This window comes from Pelecanus crispus, chromosome 6 (genome assembly GCF_030463565.1).
Source record: "Pelecanus crispus isolate bPelCri1 chromosome 6, bPelCri1.pri, whole genome shotgun sequence".
NCBI classification, from domain to species: Eukaryota; Metazoa; Chordata; class Aves; order Pelecaniformes; family Pelecanidae; genus Pelecanus; species Pelecanus crispus.
This window is the reverse complement of record NC_134648.1, coordinates 48,998,427-49,018,590: the sequence shown is the minus strand read 5'-3', so window position 1 is coordinate 49,018,590 and position 20,164 is coordinate 48,998,427. Positions and strand designations below refer to the sequence as shown.

At 56.2% G+C, this 20,164-nt stretch overlaps 1 protein-coding gene across 1 annotated transcript; it reads left to right on the top strand.

The window, feature by feature from the left end:
* The first annotated feature begins 212 nt into the window (after positions 1-212).
* ISM2 (isthmin 2) lies at positions 213-18,727 on the top strand. The gene is made up of 6 exons (XM_075713075.1): positions 213-350; positions 15,029-15,289; positions 15,778-16,117; positions 16,962-17,102; positions 17,621-17,698; positions 18,210-18,727. The coding sequence occupies exons 1-6, from the start codon at positions 213-215 to the stop codon at positions 18,725-18,727; spliced, it is 1,476 nt and encodes a 491-aa protein (XP_075569190.1).
* The last annotated feature ends 1,437 nt before the right edge of the window (positions 18,728-20,164 follow it).

Sequence of the window (20,164 nt, the reverse complement as noted above, 5' to 3'; positions counted from 1 at the left end):
GGGGAGCGGCCCGGGCCGCTGGCCCCTGCCCGCACCGCGGGGGGCTGCGCTTCCCCTCTGCCATATTTTATATATTCGTCCCTTTTTTTTTTTCAATTTTCCCCTGCTCCTCTCGCTTTCTCGAGGAAGGACGAGTTTCGTAGCCTTGCGGGCGGGCGTGCTGCCGGGCCGCCTGCCCTGGGCGTGCGAGGTGGGGCGAGAGGGAGGGAGAGATGCCTCTGATTAGAGGGAAAGTCCTGCTCATCCTCGGCTTCGTCTTTCTGACAACTTTCCTGGCTGCGCTGAGAGGGCTGCCCGTGAGAAAACAGCGCAGCAACAGCCCGAAGGAGAGGAGCTCCAAGCTGGCGGAGGTAAGGCAGCCTTTGGGGAGGGATGGAGAGCCGGGAGGGTGCCGGGGCGAGCCTTCCTCGGCCTCCGCACCCTCTCCCGTGCCCGGGAAGGCTGAGGGGGGCAGCCGGCCACCTGGGCGGTCATCGGGGCTCCCTCGGAGGCCGCCGTGCCGCTCCGGAGGGAGCAGTATCCAACACGTGTCCCCCGCGGCCAGGCCACCCGGCCCCGGCTGGAGAAGCGGCGGCGGGGAGAAGCAGGGGTTCGTGCCTCCCCTCTTCTGGGCCGTTTCTTCACTCGCTGAGGGGCAGAGCCCTTTCCCGGCCTCCCGGATTTTCGGGTAGCCTCAGGTCTTTGCGTTGCACAGAGGCTGCAGGAAAGGGGCTGCTTTAGGCGCTTCGAGATTGGGGCCGAGCACCGTGACCCGGTGCCCGGGGGGCTCCGGTGCCTCCGGGGCGCAACGTCCCTCGTCAGAGAGGGGAGTCCAGTCGCAGCCCGACCTGCAGCAAAATTAGCAAGGCTGGTGGCTTGCCAGGAACTCCAGAACTCCGCTCCTACGAAAATAAGACGTGACGGACTTCAGCCACCATCTCCCCTCGCCGCTGGGACTGGTCTGGGGCAGATCCCAGAGCGGTCACGCTCCGTTCGCATCCCGGCAGCCTGCGCCCCATCAGCGTCCCCCGGGCAGGCGGCCTCCGGAGCCCCCGCAAGCTGTGGGGGGAGGTCCCGGGGCTGTGCCTCTCGCTCCTCAGAGCTGGATCCTGGCCAGCGCTGGCCTTCAGAGCGCAGATCGTGGAAGGGGAAACTTCAGCAGGCGGTGAGGGACAGGTCAGACTGGGAACCAGTAGTGGGACCTGATGGGGATGGCAAGGAAGGGAATGGGGAAGAAACAAACTACCAGGAGGGCAGGGAGAAGGGTTTGAATAAGAAAGTCAGACAACTGAACAGTTACAACAAGCTCTTTTGATCTTGAAACTGTTCTCTGGAGAAAAAGTGGTTCAGGCAGCAGAGCTGTGTTTAAAAAAATACTTTTAAAAAAAGAATGGTACTTCTAAAAGTAGGTGAAAGGAATAAGGGGGGAAAGTGGCGATAGGAGGAGGTTGAGCAGGACAGGGTGAGAGCGGCTCAGCCCTTGCTGGCGATACACAGCAGTATGGGAAGCAGCAGGTTGGATCTGCAGTGTCAGTCAGACTGGCAAGAGGAGGTGCCGAGTGATGGGAATATGCCTTACTGCTAGTCATTGCCAAAACATGGTGCTGATCTGTGGAGGAGTCATGCTGGCAGCTCCTGGTGGATGCACTAAACTCCATTCCAGCATGAAATCCAGGGAACAAGTGTGAAAAAGGAATCTGCTGCATGGAAAGCCTGGCCAACGGGCAAGAGACGACACAGGCTGCGGCCAGCCAAGCACCACCGGTTGAGCCTGGTAATGGTTTTGACCGGAGCCTGGACCAAGCAGATGCAAACAGGACTGCAGGGGATGTTAGGCGCTGCAGCGCTGGTAATACCATGTCGGCGCTGTACTTTGCTTGTGAGACTTCAAGCACAGACCTAGATGCCGGTTCACTCACCAGACAACTGCCAGGCAGAGCGTGCTTGGGCTCCGGCTGCAGAGGGAGCAGGGATTTACGCTTGACACCCAGGGAAGCATTGCAGCCCTGTGGCAGGGGACATAGGATAGGGACAAACTGCGCGTTAGGAAGCTCTGCAGGTCCCCACCGCGGGACCCTGCAGCGCAATCTCAGGCTCCTTTTTATCTGACGTCTAAAATACATCAGGAAGCGGGGCGAGCTGCTGTCAGTCCCAGTTTGTGAATGGCTGTGAATGGGGAGCGTTGTGCGGCCAGCCAAAGATCACAAACGGCGCTTACACGGCGCAGCCTCTGTCCCCGGGACCTTTGCTTCTCGCAGAAATACAAACATACAAGAAGTTTATAGGCAAAGGTTTGAGGGTGGAGGTTGGGAGCAAGGAGGAGGATGAAGAATGGATTCCTCTGGGGGTCTGTGGTGCTCCCGTGCACGCCCTGTGTCCCTCGGGGTACTGGCTGCACGGTTCGCGCAGCAGGGAGAAAGCGGTAGGTATTGGCATGTGTCTTCTAGCTGCATTTCGGGAGGAAATCCTCTGTTTCTGGTGCATGCGGGGGAGAATTTGGAGTAGTCATGCCCGGCTGTTTGAACTAAAGCGGAGAGCACAAGCGCAGCAGTATGGTGGTTAAAAAAAAAAACCAATCCAGAGTGATTTTGGGTCATACGCACAGATGGTTCCTGTTGCAGCGCTGATAGGTCCTGTCTCTATGGCAGCAGGGCAGCCACAGCTGGAGTATTGGTTACACTATGGGTAATGCCCTACAGATGTGGGTAGCATGAAGGGGGCCGGGAGGAGAAAAATAGAAATGACAGAGCAGAGAAGATAGACAATCAAAACCATTAAACAATTACATAACTTGGACTTACTTTAATTTATCATCTTTATGTAAAGCAAACATTTTTCCTCAGTTTAGAATTGAATGGGAGTTTTTATAATCTGTGCTGAGCCTCAGAGTTGCACTTCTATACTGTAATAATTTAGAAAAATTAAAACCATTAAGGTTTTCAGTAACTTTTTGAATCTTCTCCATCTAAGGATGGAGGGAACACATGCTTTATCTTTGGGCAATAGCCTTATTGGTATGTCCCAAAGTCCTGTACCTCAGTCAGGATCCATTACTTCCAGCCATTACCAAAGGAGCAAGCACTTGCATTTACATTTTCTCAGCTGCGATACCGTGCAGAAAAGCTTTGCCTGAGTTACACTGGGCCCAGCATAAGCAACAGATGTACCGAGAATATTTTCTATTTCTTCAGTCTATTTGACTGGAAGTTGAAAAGGCAGAATACTTTCTTTTCAAACTGTGACTTAAAGCTAACGAGAGAAAATACCTGCTCATTCGGAGGCTTTTTGGCGATGTTTGGGAAGGCAGGTGGGGTCCAAAGCAGCAGGCAGGTGTACAGCAGGGTTTTTAGAAGCGCTTTTGCAGGCTGGGTGCATCACACTCTGACATGGGCAGAAAAGTGGCAGGTCCAAGCGCTGACCCATGCCAGCGGCTCTGCAAATTTGGGTAACTGAATACTTGGAAAAGCTTGTGTCCCTTGTGGAGACAAGGGACAGCTCATCACATTGCTTAATGCTTTGTTTATTTATGAAGTTGGGGGGTTTAAATGCAAAATATGTTTTGATAAACTCACTGGATTTCAAAATATTGGCTTTGAGCATTGTTAATAGATGTTTGGATTCTTTCCGAGTGATACCAATCAGCTCCAGTGCTCTTCTAGTAAACAGAAAATAGTTAATGTTCTAACACGCCAGAAATGTAAACGGTGGAAGTGATTATATCTGTGTGAACTGACACAACCGCTTCAGTAACTGTGCATAGAAATAATAGTACCAGCGGTAACGGTGATGGGGGTGTTGGTAGTGAGCGTGCCGGTGGTGATGGGGCGCGGCAGAGCAGGCCAGCAGTGGTTTCTGGAGGGTCCAAGCTGCCCAGCACCAGCGCCGGTGGGCTTGGTGGGTGCTTCTTTGCCAAAGGGAACCGCGCTGAGAGAGGGGGACAAGAGCAACAGCAGCGAGCTCCCCGAGGCACCCGGGGGTGTTACTGCAGCGCTGGGACAGGGGCAGGGTGAGAATCCAGGCTGGAGCTTGCTGTTGGAGTTCCCCTGGTCTGAGGCTGCGAGCAAAGCAAATCTGGCATCTGTGATAAGAGATAACGGAGGGCAACAACAGAAATACCAAGCCTAGCATAAGGGCTGTAGTTGGCTGCAAATCAGTGGGTTTGTACAGCACCTGGTATGACTGGCTCCTGGCCCCTGAGAAATAAGGGAAGAAGTAACAACAGTATGTATTATTTACTGGTTACATCAGGTGGTGACGGCAGCGATGGGAAACGACGTTTAAAACTGAAGGTCTACACCAAGATGTTTTCCTTGCTGATTAAAAATCCTCAGTAGCGGTCTTGACTTAAATCGACCTGCCCTGTGCATAGGGAGTCTGAGTGCAGAGGAGTGCTTAAGAATTAAATGTACAGCAGTGATGTGATGCCTGGCTGGAGGTACCGGCAAGCGGGGAGTAAAGGGGCTCCAAGGCGACGTGGCGTGGCTGTACTAGATAAAAAGCGTTAAAGAGGACCATCGGCTGGGCTTGAGTGGAGGTTGTTCGAAGACTGTAAGTCGGGGTAGGTCCGCGATTTGGGAGCCCTAACGTAGCCTAGACACGCTGCCTGGGAGACCCGCGGGGCGAGGGGCTGGCGGGGTCCCCGGGTGGCTGCCGCCTGCACAGGCGGGGAGCTCTGCGGGAGCCTCCCGGCTGCCTCCCCGCAGCTCTTGGTCCCTCTCGGCCCCCCCGGGGCTCTCTGGCCGCGAAGAGGACCTCGCTTTCCGCAGAGCCCCCTCACCCCACTGCAGACCTCCGGCAGGGCTGTCGCCCCTGCCTGCCCCGCATGGGCACCCCACCGGCAGGGCCCAGCTGGGGGCGAGTGGGCGCTGCCTGCGCAGCCGGGTCCCCACGGCCACGCGGGCTGTGTCAGTAGCAGAGTCATTTTGCCTGCGGATGTGCTTTTTACCTTTTCATTTCTTCAGCAATTAAGCGTTCTTGTCCCTGGCTTTGTCCTTGGCGGAGGTCGGGTTTGTGGGTACAAAACGTGCACTGAAGCATCCTTCCGCTCTGAAAGGGGCTCTTTGTGCGCAGGGAGGTACTTCGCCCTTTGTAGCAAATTTCCTTTTGAGAAGTGCCAAATTATCTTAGTCAACACAGTTGAAAACCGTCCCGCCCTGGGGCTGAGGCAGGAGCAGAAACAAAGGGGAGCCGGGTGTAGGGAAGCTGCCCAACAAGGGGGCTTCTTCCCTTTTCACTGCACAAATAGGTCTGCTGCCTTCCCATTGTCACAATCAAAGGGGTTCCTGTAAAAGGCACATGTAAGGGGAAGAGATTAGACATACATCGCTCCACAGGGCATTGCCCGGCCCTCTCTCTGGGTTCCCAAAAGTGTCCTGCTCCTGCAGACCTTCTCCTTAAAGACAGGCAGGCTGGGGGACTCATCCTGCCTCCAGCTGTGGTCCCTCCGAGCCCAGCGAGGTGATGGACAGAGTGTGCTGGGGATTAATTCCTGCTTTCCTCTTGTCTTAGGGGTAGGGAGTGCAAACCAGGGATCTTCTGTTTTCTTCTACTTAGAATAATCCCCAAAACAAGATGCCTGGACACTTCCCATAGGGAAGCCTGAGGACAGTCTGAGCTACAGTCACGACAGCGAGGTGGCCTGTGCCATCCAGCTCCTCCAAAGCAAATGTTGTCAGCCAGAGGCTCAGGTTTTGTATAAAATACCAGAACTTTGTAGCCGAGAAGCAGGGAAGAGATTGCAGCCGTGTTTCGGTGTGAAAACCTTTCCGTTTCAGACAGAAGCTTGCAAAAGTGCAAGGATTCTTTTTTTTTTTATGCTTTTACATGGCCAGCTGTAAAAGTCAGCGCATGTGGTGTTGCTTCCAAGCAGTTCAGTTTCTGCACATTGCCTGTGTGTAGGGACTCCTGGGGCTTGTCTGAGAAGCTGTTATGAGATATACTTCATCTCAGTACTTATGAGACACCAAAAAGATGGTGACCTACCTGCCTCCAAATCCCAGGTGGCTTTCGGCATGAAGGGCACCGATGCCTCCTGGGCTGCAGGTTGGTTTAGTCTCTGGGGAAGGATACGGCTTCAAAGGGAACAAAATGCAGTAAATTGCTGCCTTCTGCTGGTCCCTGGCGCTGCTGGACAGGTGCGAGGTGGGGACCTGACTGCAGACAGCCAGGAAGCACCCGTGCGTGCAGGGAAGAGGTGGTGAGGCGTGGATTAGGAGCTGTTGGTTGGCCCGGTCTGCCAGGGCCTTATCTAGCACGCAGGACTTGGGGTGTGAGGCAGGGCTGGGAATGTGTCCCCAGCCAAGGGAGGCTCCATCACGTAGGGCGCAGTGGGAGGCTGGCGCATGGCATGGGTATGGTGCCCTTCAGGTGAGCCATCCTCCATCCCAGCCCAGCAGCCTGAGCCTGGAGGGGAGCAAGCCAGCTCTGGCTCTTTCCTGGCAGCTGAGCCCCGAGGTGCTCGCCAGGCGATGGGATAGTATTTGCAGGATAGCCGGGAGGTGCTGCTGGAGGTGCCCCACCTGTGGAGTGTTGGCACCTCTTCGCCTCCCTGGGATATCCTCTCTTCCACACCACCTTGGCGGTCCCTCCCTTGGCCTGCCCTTGCCCTCCCCCTCACCTGCAGCCGCTCCTGTAGCAGCCAAAGTCCCAGGGGAAGCCAGCTGTGCCGTGCCATGCAGCACCTCCAGCGAGACAAAGTGTTGTACAGATGTCTTCACATCTGCTGTCCCCTCCCCCCACCCTTCCCCTCCAGGGATGCTGCGGTTGTGTTACATGGTTAAGCTGGCTGCTCCTTAAAAATTGAAGATCCCCCTTAGGGGAGCATCTAGTTCTTCTCTCCAGGGGAGTATCTGCAGGGTGGCCCCTTCATGCCTCCCATGGCGGAGATGTGGGGCTGCCCAGAGGTGCTGTGGGCATCTCAGGGTCAGCTTGGCTTCCCCCGCACCTGGGATTACAGCTCGGCTATTGTGCATCGGTGCCCACCCTGGGGACCGGTCCTGGGGTTACAGCTGAGGTCCCTCTGGGAAGTGTCCAGCCAAAGGGAAGAGGAGGGGTCAAGTGGGGGCTAAGCTGCTGGGGAAGTGGGGCTCCCCATCCGGATGTGCCCTGGCTTTCCTCTGACTTTGGACTTGCCTCTGCAGCCCTGCAAACCTCAGGCTCCCATTTGGTGGGGGGAAAAAAAAGTAATTATTTTTTGGTGAGGCACTTAGAAGTAGCAGGGACTGTCCTGGAAAAGCTTATGAACAAGTGAGTCATGAACGACACAGACTGGGGCTGGAGAGGAAGGTTTCCCACCCCCAGACCCTTTCTCCACCCCATGCTGATGTGCAGGAGTCATTAAATCCTGCCACTGAGCTGGGCAGGGGAGCCAAGCTCGCCCCCGGGCTGGGGAGCTGCAGCCATGCACCCGGGGCAGGGGCTGCTGGCTGTGGGTCACCCCAGCTTTGCCCCTTTGGGAAGCGGAGATGCAGCACCCCTGCCTGGATCCCTTCCCGTGCAGGGCGTGGAGATGCTCTGAGTCCAGCACAGGTACCCATTTTGTCTGTTGTTGAAGGGATCTCCAATGGATTTGCATTTGTTTGGTCAGCTGCCTTCCCTGCCCCGCTGCCTGCACGGGGCGGGGGGGTGGGGATGGGGGTGGGAGGGGGGCAGCCTGTGCACCCTGCGTGGGACAAGGGGAGCGGGTGCCCCCTGCGCTCCCACATGCCCTGTGTCCCCCCAACACTGCAACCTCTTCTAGCAGGCTGGGGGGGGCAAGGGGCGGCTGGATTTGGTCTGGTCACTCCATTTTCTGCACTTGCTTTTCTATATTTGGGTTTTTTTTTCCTTTTGCCTGGGCTGTGGCGGGGAAGGAAGCAGCAGCTGGAGCAGTCAGAGGGTTACAGTGTGCAAGCTAACAAATGTGGATCATTAGCTGGAACAAGTTAATGGTTACTGAAGCACATGGGGTTTAGAGCTGGAACAAGTTAACAGCAACTCAGTCCGATGCATTAAGAGCTTATGCGTATTACAGCTCAACTATCTTAACAGAAAACATGTGCCCTAGCAGGAGTGTTTGCCAGAGAGCACCAGAAGGTATGGATGTGTGTCTGTTCACCTCTCCGGGGGACCTCTCCGTGCAGTCCCTGTGGGGGCCCTGCTCCTGTACCCACTGCTGTGCTCTGTCTGAGCAGGTCCCGGCTGGCCTGGCTGCAGCACAGGTCTCAGGGGTACATTCCTTTCAGGTAAGGGTGTCTTGCCACCAGCTGGGCTCCTTGCAGCAGGCACCACCTGCCAAGGTTTGGCCCTTGGACCTGTGCACTTGGGCAGAGTCTCCGGTGTGAGGACAGCCCTGGCTGCTGTGCTGGGACATGTCAGTGGTGCTAACCAGGTGCCCCAGCTTCTCTACTGCAAGGCCTGTGTGGTTCAGCCATGTGGGAGGCAGGGCAGCCCCCCCTTGGGGGCAGGTAGGGAGAAGAAACTGAGCTGTGGTGGACCTTCCTGAGAGCCTTCTCCAAGTACAACATGGGAGACCTGCATCTATTCCTGGCCTTGCTGCAGGCTACCTGAGAGACCTGGGGCAGGTCATTTTCTTTGTCTGCAAAATGGGGGGGTTACAGCATTAGTCTCGGTGTTAAAGAGGGAGAAGATATTTATGGTAGAGAAGCACCTGCATATGACACTGAGGAGGGCAACAGCCAGGCATGGCAAGAGGTGAAAAGCCACCGGGCTCCGACTTCTCCTCCTTGTGTCACAGGTGACCGAGGGAGTTGGCTGAGGATGCCATGGGCAAGTTACTCATCAGCGTGCCTGCAGGAGAGCCGGCTGTGGTGAGAGGAGCTGGGCTGTGCCGATGGGGATGCAGGTGAGGAGCACCGACAGCAGCCTGGCCAGCTGCCCTGTTTTCAGTCTTGTACAAAGTCAGCTATGCCTTGTCCTTGCTCCTCGCGGTGCTGCGTGCTGCTGCTTCTCCGTGCTGTGCTGTCTTCTGCTCCAGGGCTGACTCTGCCTCGAGAGCAATCAAGTCACCGACCTTGGAAAGAGTTTTGAGATTACAGTTGTCGCAATTGTGAGACATGAAAATAAATGTGAGACATGAAAATAAATGAGACATGAGGAAGCCTTTGATGCTGCCTCCCACAGCTCCCTACTCAAGACAGTTGGGATGAAGCTAGTTAGAAAAGAGAGTGATTCCATATGATCTAAAGTATTTTGATAACTGCATGAAAATTATAATCATGAGGGCGTAATAATTATCTCCACAGCCCACAGTTTGCTGCTGGCTCCTGCTGGTCTGTCATAAACAGGATCTGCCCACGCAAGCATGATAACCGAGTGCCTTGTCTGTTCGACAAGCACTTGCAGAGTTCTCCCAAAACCTAAAGAGAGATGCTTGTGTCTTTATTTTTAAAAAAAACAAAACAAAACACCAAAACCAGCACTCAAGTGCGAGTTGATCCTGAGGTGGACCAGTGAGTAGAGCAGTTGGGAGGTCATGGTCCTGCTCTTTACTTGTGCCACAGCCCCTTTGTGGGCAGGAGCTTAACCCAGGGCAGGAGAAGAAGGAGGCAGCTGGAGGTGTCCACTGCCGTAAATTACCTCTGGCAGATCTTCCAGAGCTCACCTGTCAGGAGTGACGGCTCCTGCTAAACCTCCTGCCAATAAGTCTAAAGGTGTTGTGTCTGATTGTTGGGATTGTGGCTTGGGAGGTCTTACAGACAGTCGCAGGGACTGGGCGGCCCCATTTTCTCATAGGTACCCACCCAGCTCTTGACACCTCTAGAAGCACACTGTGCTTTGGCACGGTTCTGGGAAATCTGTTACGTGGGTGATGAGCTGATGGGTAGCAGAGGTCACTTGCCTGATGTCCGTCCAGTGGACTTTCCATCTGGCTGAAAGACTGTGCCGGTGGATGGGTTATGAGCCAGGAGGATCAAACTACAGCCCTGGGGAGGCAAAGACGGTCTGAGCGAGCTGGGCTAAAAAAGCCCTTTCTTTGAGCAGTGTCTATGGTGGGGTCATCAAGGAGAGAGCATGCCCAGCACTATGGGTGGGAGGCAGCGCGGCACCCTGCATTTGTCTCTGTTGATTACCCTGCCATTCAACCTTCCTTTATTTTAAAGAGACTTAACAGTGTTACTTGTTAGCCCTGGAAAAACCTCCCCTTTCTCCCACTCCCACCAGCGAAAACTGTCCTGAGCCTTTCTGCAAACTGCAGCCCCGGAGCTGCCCCCAGACAGCTTCCTTCTGAAGCAACCAACCAGCATCCCTCTGCTTCCAGAGCTTTATAATAAAACCCTGCTCTGGAGTTGTTCCTGCCTGGTTTCTGTCCAAAGATAAATTTTTTTGGAAGGCTTTCTCCAGATCTTTGCAGCTCATTTAGGTGAATACGGAAGGAGAAGTTTTATGGTAAAGAAAAAAAAGAAAAAAAAAAGTTCTGCTTTCTATTTTGTACTTGGCTAATTCATAAGTGGGCAAGTTTGCAGGACAGATTTTAAAATAATGTTGGAGAGAGCTTGGGAGAAAGAGTAGGAAGACACTTGAGTAGACTCAGCTCTGTTCAGGAAAAGATCAGTAGTTCTTCTGGTGGGTTCTTGTTTCAGTACAGCGTGGTAAAACTGTTCAAAGGAAACCTAACACAAGCAGTAATGATTAAGCAACAAAACCCCTCATTCCTTACAATTATAGCCCGGTGCGATACCAACCTTTAGCAAATCCGTCATTTTCTTCACTGCAGTGTTAACAAGCCCAAAGCACAGCCTGAACATTGATCTGACTCCTGTGTGCACAGGTTTCTTTGGTTGAAGCTGAATGAGTTTCTGCGCTTGCTAATTCGCTTGGGATATGTGTGGGTGGGAGCTGCATCCTCTGAGCTTGTCCTATGCGGGGGACTCGCTTGCTCCGTGCCACTGACGCAGAGGCTGATGCAGAGGCTCCAGCAGTCCTTTGCTCCCAGGGAGCTATCTCAAGTGTATTTGGCTTGGGTTTAACCCTGTGATGAAGAGCAGCTCTGCTAAGCAATGTATGTAGTTACGAAGAGCACTGCTGGTGGGTTCACTGGTTCACCACAGAGGTGCTGAGGAGCGCGCTGGAGGGACAAGTACCCGTGGCTGTGGTGGCAGCATAGTGGTGTCCCTGGTTGCCAAAGGGCAGTACAGCACAGGGACTAGTCTGTTGATGTTTTCAGGTTTTAAACTGCTGTAGGATCCGAGATGTTACATCTCTAATAATTTTTATGTAAGAGCTGCAGCACATGAATGTCGGTCATGTGCTTTCTTAACCCAGGTTTAGTTCAAAGTCTTAGAGAAGTTTATAGCAAAATTGCAGATTTTAAGACCAGAAGAAACCATTAGATCCATTAATTTCTTCCCTATCACAGATGCGGTACATATGTGTTGAGCCCAGTGACATGGGTTTGACTGTCACCACAAGAGATATTGCCACTTTCCTTGTCAGCTTGTTCCTGTGGCTAATCACCTACGGCGTTAAAAGCACAATCCTTATTCCTCAGTTGCATTTTTCTGGCTTTGAGTTGGACACATTAGTTCCTATTACGTGTTTCTGTTGTGGATTAGAGAGTCTCTGGTGCCTGATGGATTATTGCCTTAAAGAACTGGGAAATCAAGTCATTGCTTTCTCTTTTTAACATGACAAATTGAATTGTACAAGTCTTTCACTGGAAAAGTATTTCCATCCCTTGAAATGGTTTTGTGGTTGCTCTCTTCACCATCTTCAGATTTGCAAGTGATTTTAATAGAGGTGTATGGACTAGAAATGGGAAAATACCAGCCTTTAGTCTCTAGAGAAATCATGTTTTCCCCATGCCTTTTCCATACAGCCTATCGCCCGTGTTATGTACAAAGTAGGCACGACACTGGGATGAATTGCTGACGAGTTCCTTCCCCTTCCTAACATCTTTGCTGAGCTTGTGCCCCAAGGTGTTTAGGGGGCCAGTCCTACACGTGGGAGAGCGTGGACTATGTGGGAAGGGCTCCTGGGCTGGCAGGGAGGCGGGTGCGATCCTGCTTACAGCCTCCAGTCTAAACATGGTCTTCGCAAATGGAAAGTGCATGCTCTTTCCCAAGTGCTGCCCCAGAGTTTCTCTTGGGTTCCTGCCCTGGAAACCCTTATTCCCAGCCAGGCAGGATATCCCAAGTGTATGTAGGAGGAGCTGCAGCAATTCCCCCTTTGGCTTTTTCCTTTGCTTGGTACTGGCTGGTCGCAGGAGAAGGCTGGAGCTCGGCTGTGAGATGTTGATGGGTTCCTGGCACTGTGCTCTCTGCTTCTGTGGTGTGGTGGCAAATGTCCTTCCCCAGCAGCAGAAGCAGAAGGGAGCTGCTGATGACCAGCTCTGCAACAGTTTGCAGCCTTTCTTCTGCACTCCGTGGAGAGCGGGGGAGTAGAGTTTTCACTCCGGACAGGGCAGCTCTACTCTTCCCTTAGCTGATGCACTGCAGTGGCTTAGCTCCAGGCTTGACGGCTTTATCCAGCTGTTCCCAAGGCAGGGCAGAGGAGAGGGTGGGTATCATGCGGCAGGAGTGTGACCCTCGAGGGCAGCTGCCTGTATGGCTGGCAGGAGCCTCTTGGTGACACGGAGAAGACACATCTGCTCGTCAGGATGGTGGTGCCATGGATGCTCTGACTCGGAGGGAGCACTGGGCCTCTTAGGACCTTGCTAAAAATCTGTGGCTTGATTGGCTGGGGCACGGCACTGAGCAGGGCCTTGCTCAGGAGGGACATCTTCTGATGCAGGGACAAATTTTAACCCAGAGAAGCTTCGGAGCGATGCAGACACTAGCAGGAGGGAAGGGTTGGGTGGTACAGTGCAGTGACCATCACTGGGCCATCCAGGGTGGACACACCCCGGGGTCTTTGTGCCTCTGGATGATTTGGGAGCCGAGGGAGCTCTGTTCACTCTGCGACACTCTCACAGCCAGTTCCCCTGGGGCAGTTTTACATTTTCCCTGTGGGAACAGTACTCTGAATTTCTTGAGCTTGTTTGGGCGTAAAATCTGAATTAGGCACCGAGTGTAAGTTTGGAGACTTGGAGTCTGTTCCTGGCTCACTTGCTCTGATGTCCTTGGGTGAGCTCGGATCTTGTTGCTCGAGGAGACCTCGCTTTCCATGTGTATTAAATTTGGGTTGTCTGTGAAATGAGCTTACCCAGCCCTGATAAGCTCATTGCAAATTAGGCAGGAGCGCCAGCCTCGCAGAGCTGTTGGCAGCCCCTTGTGCAGGGGTTGTGTTGGGCACACGCAGCTGGCAGCAAACCCAGCACCGGCGGGCACCGTTGTGCAGCCAGCACCAGGACACGGCCAGGTTGCCTGCTCGGCCCTCCTTGCTGTTTCTGCTCCGCCTCAGCTCCTCCTTGCTCCCTGCCAGGGAGTCCCTGGGCATAAGAGGAGACTTGGCGAGGGGCTGAGGCACAGGGAGACAGGCTGGGGCAGAGCCGGGCATCCTTCCCATGGGTCCTTCCCAAACCGTTGTGGTTTTGGACAGGGGCAGAGGGAGCTGGGAGGGGAAGGTGTAGGCAGAGGGGTCTCTCTGTGCCCATGTTTGCTGCCAGCAGTGCCACAGGAGCTCTCCCGGCCAGGGAGAGGGGTGAGCCCCAAATGCTTTCGCTGGGCAGCGCAGGCTCCCTCCTCCCCGCAGCCCTCTCTCCTCCGGGCCCATCTGGTGAAGTCTGTCACTGGCCCTTCCCCATGTCCAGCCCGCTCTGGGCAGCAGCCAAGGGACCAGCAGCGTCCCTGCTGCTCTTTTCCTTCCCCCAGGGACGAGGGGGGGGGGTGGGGGGGGGTGGGCTTTGATGTGCGGGCACAGGGCTGGGGACAGGCTGTGTGTGCGCTCATGAGAGCCTGGCCAGGCTCCAGCTGCCTTTGAAGTGCTCCAGTGATCAGGATGAAAGGGAGGGGAGTCCTTCTCCAAACCATCTGGCTCTAATTGCAGGTAGAAATGCCTCTCTGCCTCGTCCCCCCCCCGTGGGGAGGGGGCACGCCGCTCTCTTCGTTAATCCCGCGGCTTTCGGCTGGGCTGGCGCGAAGGGCGAGAGCTTGGGAACAAAAGGGGGTTTCAGCTGGGCAGCCAGAAATAGGCAGCCGCTGGCGGAGATGCTGGGGGTTTAGGCACCTCCGCTCACAGCCTCGAGCTGCGGGGCCCCGCAGACCTTCCCGGGGACGGCCCGTGCTGCGGGGGGGCTTTGCCAGTTGTTCCCATCTCCGGTTTCTCGGGTGCACTGGAGCCTGCTGGCCCTTTGACTTGCGCTCTTTCATGCCGGCGCGCGCCGAGTGTGGGGATGAGGAACGTGGGAACTCGGCGCGAGCCCAGCCATTTGGCAGGGTTTGCTGGCCACCTCCCCGCGCCCCTGGACGGCCACCGCAGCGGCAGCAGCGCTTAGAGCCATGGGCAGCACTGGCAAGTAAGTTTTGTTGTTGTGTTCAGTTGGGCATCTTCCCTTTCCCAAGGAGATAAAGGTAGCTGGGTTATAGCTACCAGCAGTTTCTTTCCCTGCTTGTGGTAGCCTTTGGGCAGCATCTGATACCTCAATTAAACCTGTGTTGCTTGAAGTCGTCTGCCCTAATACCAACACCACAGAACAATTTATTTAGGTGAGGTTTTCCCCCTTGTCATAAAGCCCTCGTTACAAGCTTTTTACATAAATATATAAAATGATTAAATGTGAGCTCTGGTAACTCTGTGACCAGAAGCAGCCTTTGCCGTTACCCATCTCCAGGGACCAAGCGATGGCCAAAAAGGGAGAACAAGAAGTGGAAAGCCAGGTGAGACAGGCAATGGGACAGCAGAGGGGTGCAGAGAGGGTGGTTGTGGGGATGGGAAGCACCAGCCTGAGTAGACCTGTAGGTTGTTCAGGTGCAGTGGGGCTGAGCCCTGGCACAGCACGGGCCACTGGGTATTAACTTGATTAATTAACATGTTAATTGCTGCCCTGATGCTGCAATAAGATGGGTGGAGGAACCATTTGGTGCAGGAGAGAAGCTCCCCCTTTGCTGGGCATCGGTTTGCTCCCTGCACAGACACCCTCAGGAGATGTCCTCACTGCCTCTTCCCTCTCCAGGTCTCTGCCTCGTCCGACCCACGTTCAGCAGGGGACGAGGAGCTGCCACCGTCAGGCAAGGCGCGGGGGCTGAGGCGGAGCGGGCAGGCTGGCCCGCGGCGGCACAGGCGCCGTGGGGTGGCTCAGCAGGCTGCCAGGAGCCCAGCGGTGCCCCAGCCCAGCAGCACTGGCCAGGAGGAGAGCCTGCCCTTCGTGCTGGACCTGCAGAGCTTGCCGGGGCTGGCCAACGTGGACCTGAGCGCCCAGAACCCCAACATCCAGGTGGGGAGCAGGTCTGGGCAGGCTGTGGGGGGATGTGGGTGAGCACATGCTCCCCAGCCTCATTTGGTTCCCTAAGAGAAAAGATCTCGTGAGCGGGGTCCGCGTGGCCACTGTCGTCTGTCTTCTTGGTAACTACCAGATGCAAATAGCTGGCACAGACAAGCTCCTTGCCAGAGGAATTTGCTCATGGCCTTTTCCCTGCCCCGTCACAGCCCCTCTCCATAGAGCAGGAGCACATGGTCCTACGGGGGTGATTTCTCAGTTTCTGAGGGTGGTGTTGGTCCCTGTGGGTGACCACCAGACCCCCTGCACCTCCCGCTCTGCCCCTGCTCAGTCCCTCCAGATGAGGCGAGACCTCTTGCACTCATCGCGTGGTTCTGTAGCCCAAAGCATCTCTGGCCTCTTGTGCTGGGAACCAGCGCATGGGCTGGTAGGGCTGTGCCAGGGCTGTGCCCAGCTCACTGCCCTGCCTCGTATCTGGCCTCCAGGTGACCATTGAAGTGGTGGATGATCCTCAGGCCGAGATGGAGATGGACTTGTTGAAGGAGACAAGCAATGACTGGTCCCTGACGTCCTCTGAGTGGTTGTCCCACAAGGATCTCTTCTGGCCCCTCTTCTGGGAATATACCGACCCTGCTGAGGAGGAGGAGGAGGAGGAGGAAGAGGATGACAACCTGGATGTAGGGGACAGGGAAGAGGAAGAGGAGGAGGAAGATTACACAGCAGAGTATGAGGAGGAGGAGTCCATGCTCAGTGGAGTAGGAGGTGACTGGGACCAGCGGTGGCCTGGGCAGAAGAACTGGATCTTTAAGGAAAAATATAATTATGGTGAGTCCTCTTGGGCACACACAGCTGCCCTGCAGACCGGCGCTGCCATCCCCTGCCCTGCCTGACCTGCAGCCCTGTCTGCAGGGGGAGCAGCCCTGCACCAGGGATCACAGCATGCTGGTGCTCAGCTCCTACTTAAAAAATAAGCAAGCATGCCCAGGAGCAAGGCCCACACTCAGCTGGGGCTGCCAGCGGTCAGACATGCCAGTGTCCCAGCTGGAATTGCCCTTGCATGTAATCAGACTGGATCGGGGACTCTAGCGAAGGCATGCTCCGATGAGAAATACGGTGTAAATATTTAATGGCAAGTGCTGCTGCCATTGACTCATGTCCCTGCAGTGACACCAGTGCCAGAAGCCTTTGCCACAGACCTGGGCACCCCCCAGGAGAGGAGCTGTGAGAGGGCTAGATGGCAGGTGCGGGTGGGTGGACAGGCCAGGGCACCACAGCAGCTCCCTCCTGCGGCTTCCTGGCCACGAGCCCAAAACCAGTCAACCTTTGCTAACACATGATGCTTCAGCATCATGGCCAGTGCACTGGGCAGGTTTGGTGAGGGTGAGGATGGGCAGCGATGCCTGTCTGGATCGGTCGAGCAAAGCTGTGAGAATGAGAGCCTTCGCTTGGGGGCTGCTTCCCTGGGGCTGCCAGCGAGGACAGGGTTGGCCCTGGGCATCATGTGGCTGGGCATCTCCTTGTGCCCTGGGCAGCCCTGGCCCTGAGTCCCCATAAAGGACATCCCAGGGACAGGGCAGAGCTGAGGGAGGTCCCGGGTGGCTGCCGGCTCCCCTCCTGCTGAGGCTTTGCTGAGGTCCACCACTCTCTGCCTCTCCCCTGCTGTGCACAGAATATGAAGATGAGGAGGAATGGAGCCCATGGTCCCCTTGCAGCATCACCTGTGGCAGTGGCAACCAGAAGAGGACGCGGTCCTGTGGCTACGCCTGCACAGCGACGGAGTCGAGGACCTGCGACCTGCTGCGCTGCCCTGGTGAGCCCTCGGCCGTGCCAGTGCTTGGGCACTGTCTGACCCCAGTGTGGGCTGATCCCTGGCTGCTGCAGGCTGGCCATTGCTCATGGTTCAAGAAGTAGTTATGTTTAATGTGATCTGGGCTAATGACCACGGGGGTTTGTTTCCACAAAGAAGCTCTGATGGGGCTTCATGAGTCCCCAGGCCATGTGGTGCCCAAGGGTGTTAGAGCTGGTGTCAAGCTTGGTGTAGAATTCCTTGCACCTCTCATACTGGGAGCTTGAAATCCTCTCCTGAGGCATATTGGGAGCCGGCTCCAGCCACTGGGATTTGCATAACCCAAAGCCTTGGGTGGGTCTGTCCTGCGTGTCTTGCTGCTGGCCCTTCCTTCCAGGCACAGGGCCGTGTTGCCAAAGTAGTGGCGGGAGAGGGGGTGGAAGATGGATGGTGTCTGGTGCCCTTACAGAGGAGAAAACCCACCTCTCCTCCTGTGTTCAGCCTGGCTCTCTGGGTTTGTTTTTTTTTTTTCCCCTCTCAAGGAGCAGAGGGAGAAATGGTCTTCCCCACAGAGGAGACACCTTTCAAAAGCGACAACACCACAGAGCTGTTCAACTCAGGTCAGCCTCTGCCTCTGCCTTGCACTGGGGGCTTGGGTGCCAGGCGCTACGGGGGGTGTAGCTGGCTGCTGGGGAGGGCTCTGCCAAGGGCTCCCACATCTGGTGGGTCACCACATCTGGTCTGGTCACCCAAGCCACTGCCCCGTCCAGGCTTCAGCAGTCATGCTGGAAAACCCAGTTCCTCCCACAGCCCTGGCTCAATGCGGTCCTGCTTTACAGTGCAGCGGCTGAGGCCAGCCTGCCACGTGCCCTCTCCCATGGCGGGGATGCTGCCAGCCCGGCCCCTGTAGCGATGGGTGCCCCGGGCAAAGCCCCTGCAAGGGGCAGCTCTGCCCCAGCACGAAAACCCTTCCCTCTGCCACTGCCTCAGGGATGGAGCCTGGCTCCAGCTCGTCCCAGGAGCCTGGCTGCTCCTGCCTGGCAGTTGCAGGCTCTGCTGGTGGTGCTGGCGAGGCTGTGGGCAAATGGCAGCTGGGTAAAGCCCTCACCCTTTTGGTGCCTTTCCCCCCAGAGGTGGACAGCTGTGAGAAGTGGCTGAACTGCAAGAGCGACTTCCTCACCAAGTACCTGAGCAAGGTGCTGACGGATCTGCCCAGCTGCCCCTGCTCCTACCCGCTGGAGGCCGTCTACAGTGCCGTCAACCTGCAGGATGAGCAGCAGGGCAAGAGCTTCCGATGGCGGGATGCCAGCGGCCCCAAGGAGCGCCTGGACATCTACAAGCCGACGGCACGCTTCTGCCTGCGTTCCATGCTCTCCCTCGACAGCACCACCCTGGCTGCCCAGCACTGCTGCTACGACGAGCACACCCGCCTCATCACCCGCGGCAAGGGGGCCGGTGTCCCCAACCTCATCAGCACCGAGTTCTCCCCAGAGCTGCACTACAAGGTGGACATGCTGCCCTGGATCCTCTGCAAGGGCGACTGGAGCCGCTACCATGCTGTCCGGCCCCCCAACAACGGGCGACGGTGTGCTGACAACCCCGCCGAGGAGGAGTACCTCTCCCAGCTGCAGGAGGCCAAGGAGTACTAGCCGCAGCCACGCTCATAGGAGCCATGGCCACTGCCGGCTCCCACCCTGGCCCAGCCTGGCGACGCACCGGCCCTGCTCATGGGCTCCTTGCTGGCGCTGGGCAGAGCGGGGAGGATGTGCCATCTATCTCACCCCCTCAGAGGGATGCCTCAGCCCTCCTCGGATTTCCGAGGGTGCCAGAGGTTATTGCGGTGCGATCCCTGCCGTGCCACCCGGGGTGGTCCCGCACCCCAGGGTGTCCGGGCTGGCACAGGGAGCCGCAGGGGATGGGAGGCGTAAAGGGAACGGGGTGGGGGGGCTGCTCCCATCTGCTTTTATTCTCTACGATCTTTCAGTGCAACCTGAGAGCTGAGCGTCTGCAGGGTGAAATGGCCTCAGCTCCTGCCTGGCTTCACGCTGCATCTGAGGAGCTGGCCTGCTGCAGGCAGAGCTGCCTGGCCTTGCCGGCACACCTGCCCTGGCACATGCTCCTCGACTTCTGAAGCTGGGGGTAGGTCCTCCTGGGGAGGGGCAGGGCTGTCCCAGCCATGGGTACAGAACGGAGCCTCCCCTCCCTTTGGGTTTTTGCATGCATGGTTGGGAAGGAGCAGGGAGAGGCTTAGCAGGGTTTCATGGGTCCGAGGGGTGTGTGGGGCAGGAGGAGACTGGCCGACTCTGCTCCCTTGGCCAGATTGCCATGCCGCTGCAGTTTTGGCTGCGAAAGGGAGCACGGGGCGCCAAAGCCAGACATGGGTGGACCTAAGAGGAGGTCACCATGGGGGGGAACACTACCTCTGTGCGTTTCAGCCCCTCTGCCTCAGTGCTTGGGGGAGCAGGGTGACAGCACCCATGCAAGTCCCACCACCAGCCTGCCTCCACGCCTCGGCTCCCCAGCAGACCCCTCGTGGGTTTCAGTGCTCGGGAGCACCCGTGACACGGCCCAGCAGAAAGTCCTGTGTTTCCCACCCACAGCCCTGCCGGGAGCAGGAGGCAGCTTGGCCACTGCTCATGCCATTGCTGGAGAGAGGAGCAAAAAGCACCGAGCTAAGTTCCCCGTGGGGATGGGAGCAAGTTAGACACTGCTGGCAGCACCCAGTGCTTCTCCTCTCTGGTCTGCTGCTGGCCTTGGGTCCTGCTCCATGCTGTGTCTGCCCAGGTCCTCAGCAAGAGGCAGCCCAGAGAAAGCAAGTCGTGGGCGCACCTTGCGCTCCTCAGGCTTGCTGTCTGGCCAGGTGAGCAAGGGTGGCTCCAAAGGAGGAAGACACACACGTGCTAATAATGCCAATACCTGGTGTCTGCAGATCATGATGCTCTCTGTTGGCGCTTTGGTCTTGCCTGGGTTTTATTCAGCTTTTCATGGGTCCATGGCAGTTTCTCCCCACATATTCTGGGGGCTTCCAGGTTTCCTGCGGAGAAACTAGGCTGAGCACCTTTATCGCTGGACGTTCAGTCGCTGAA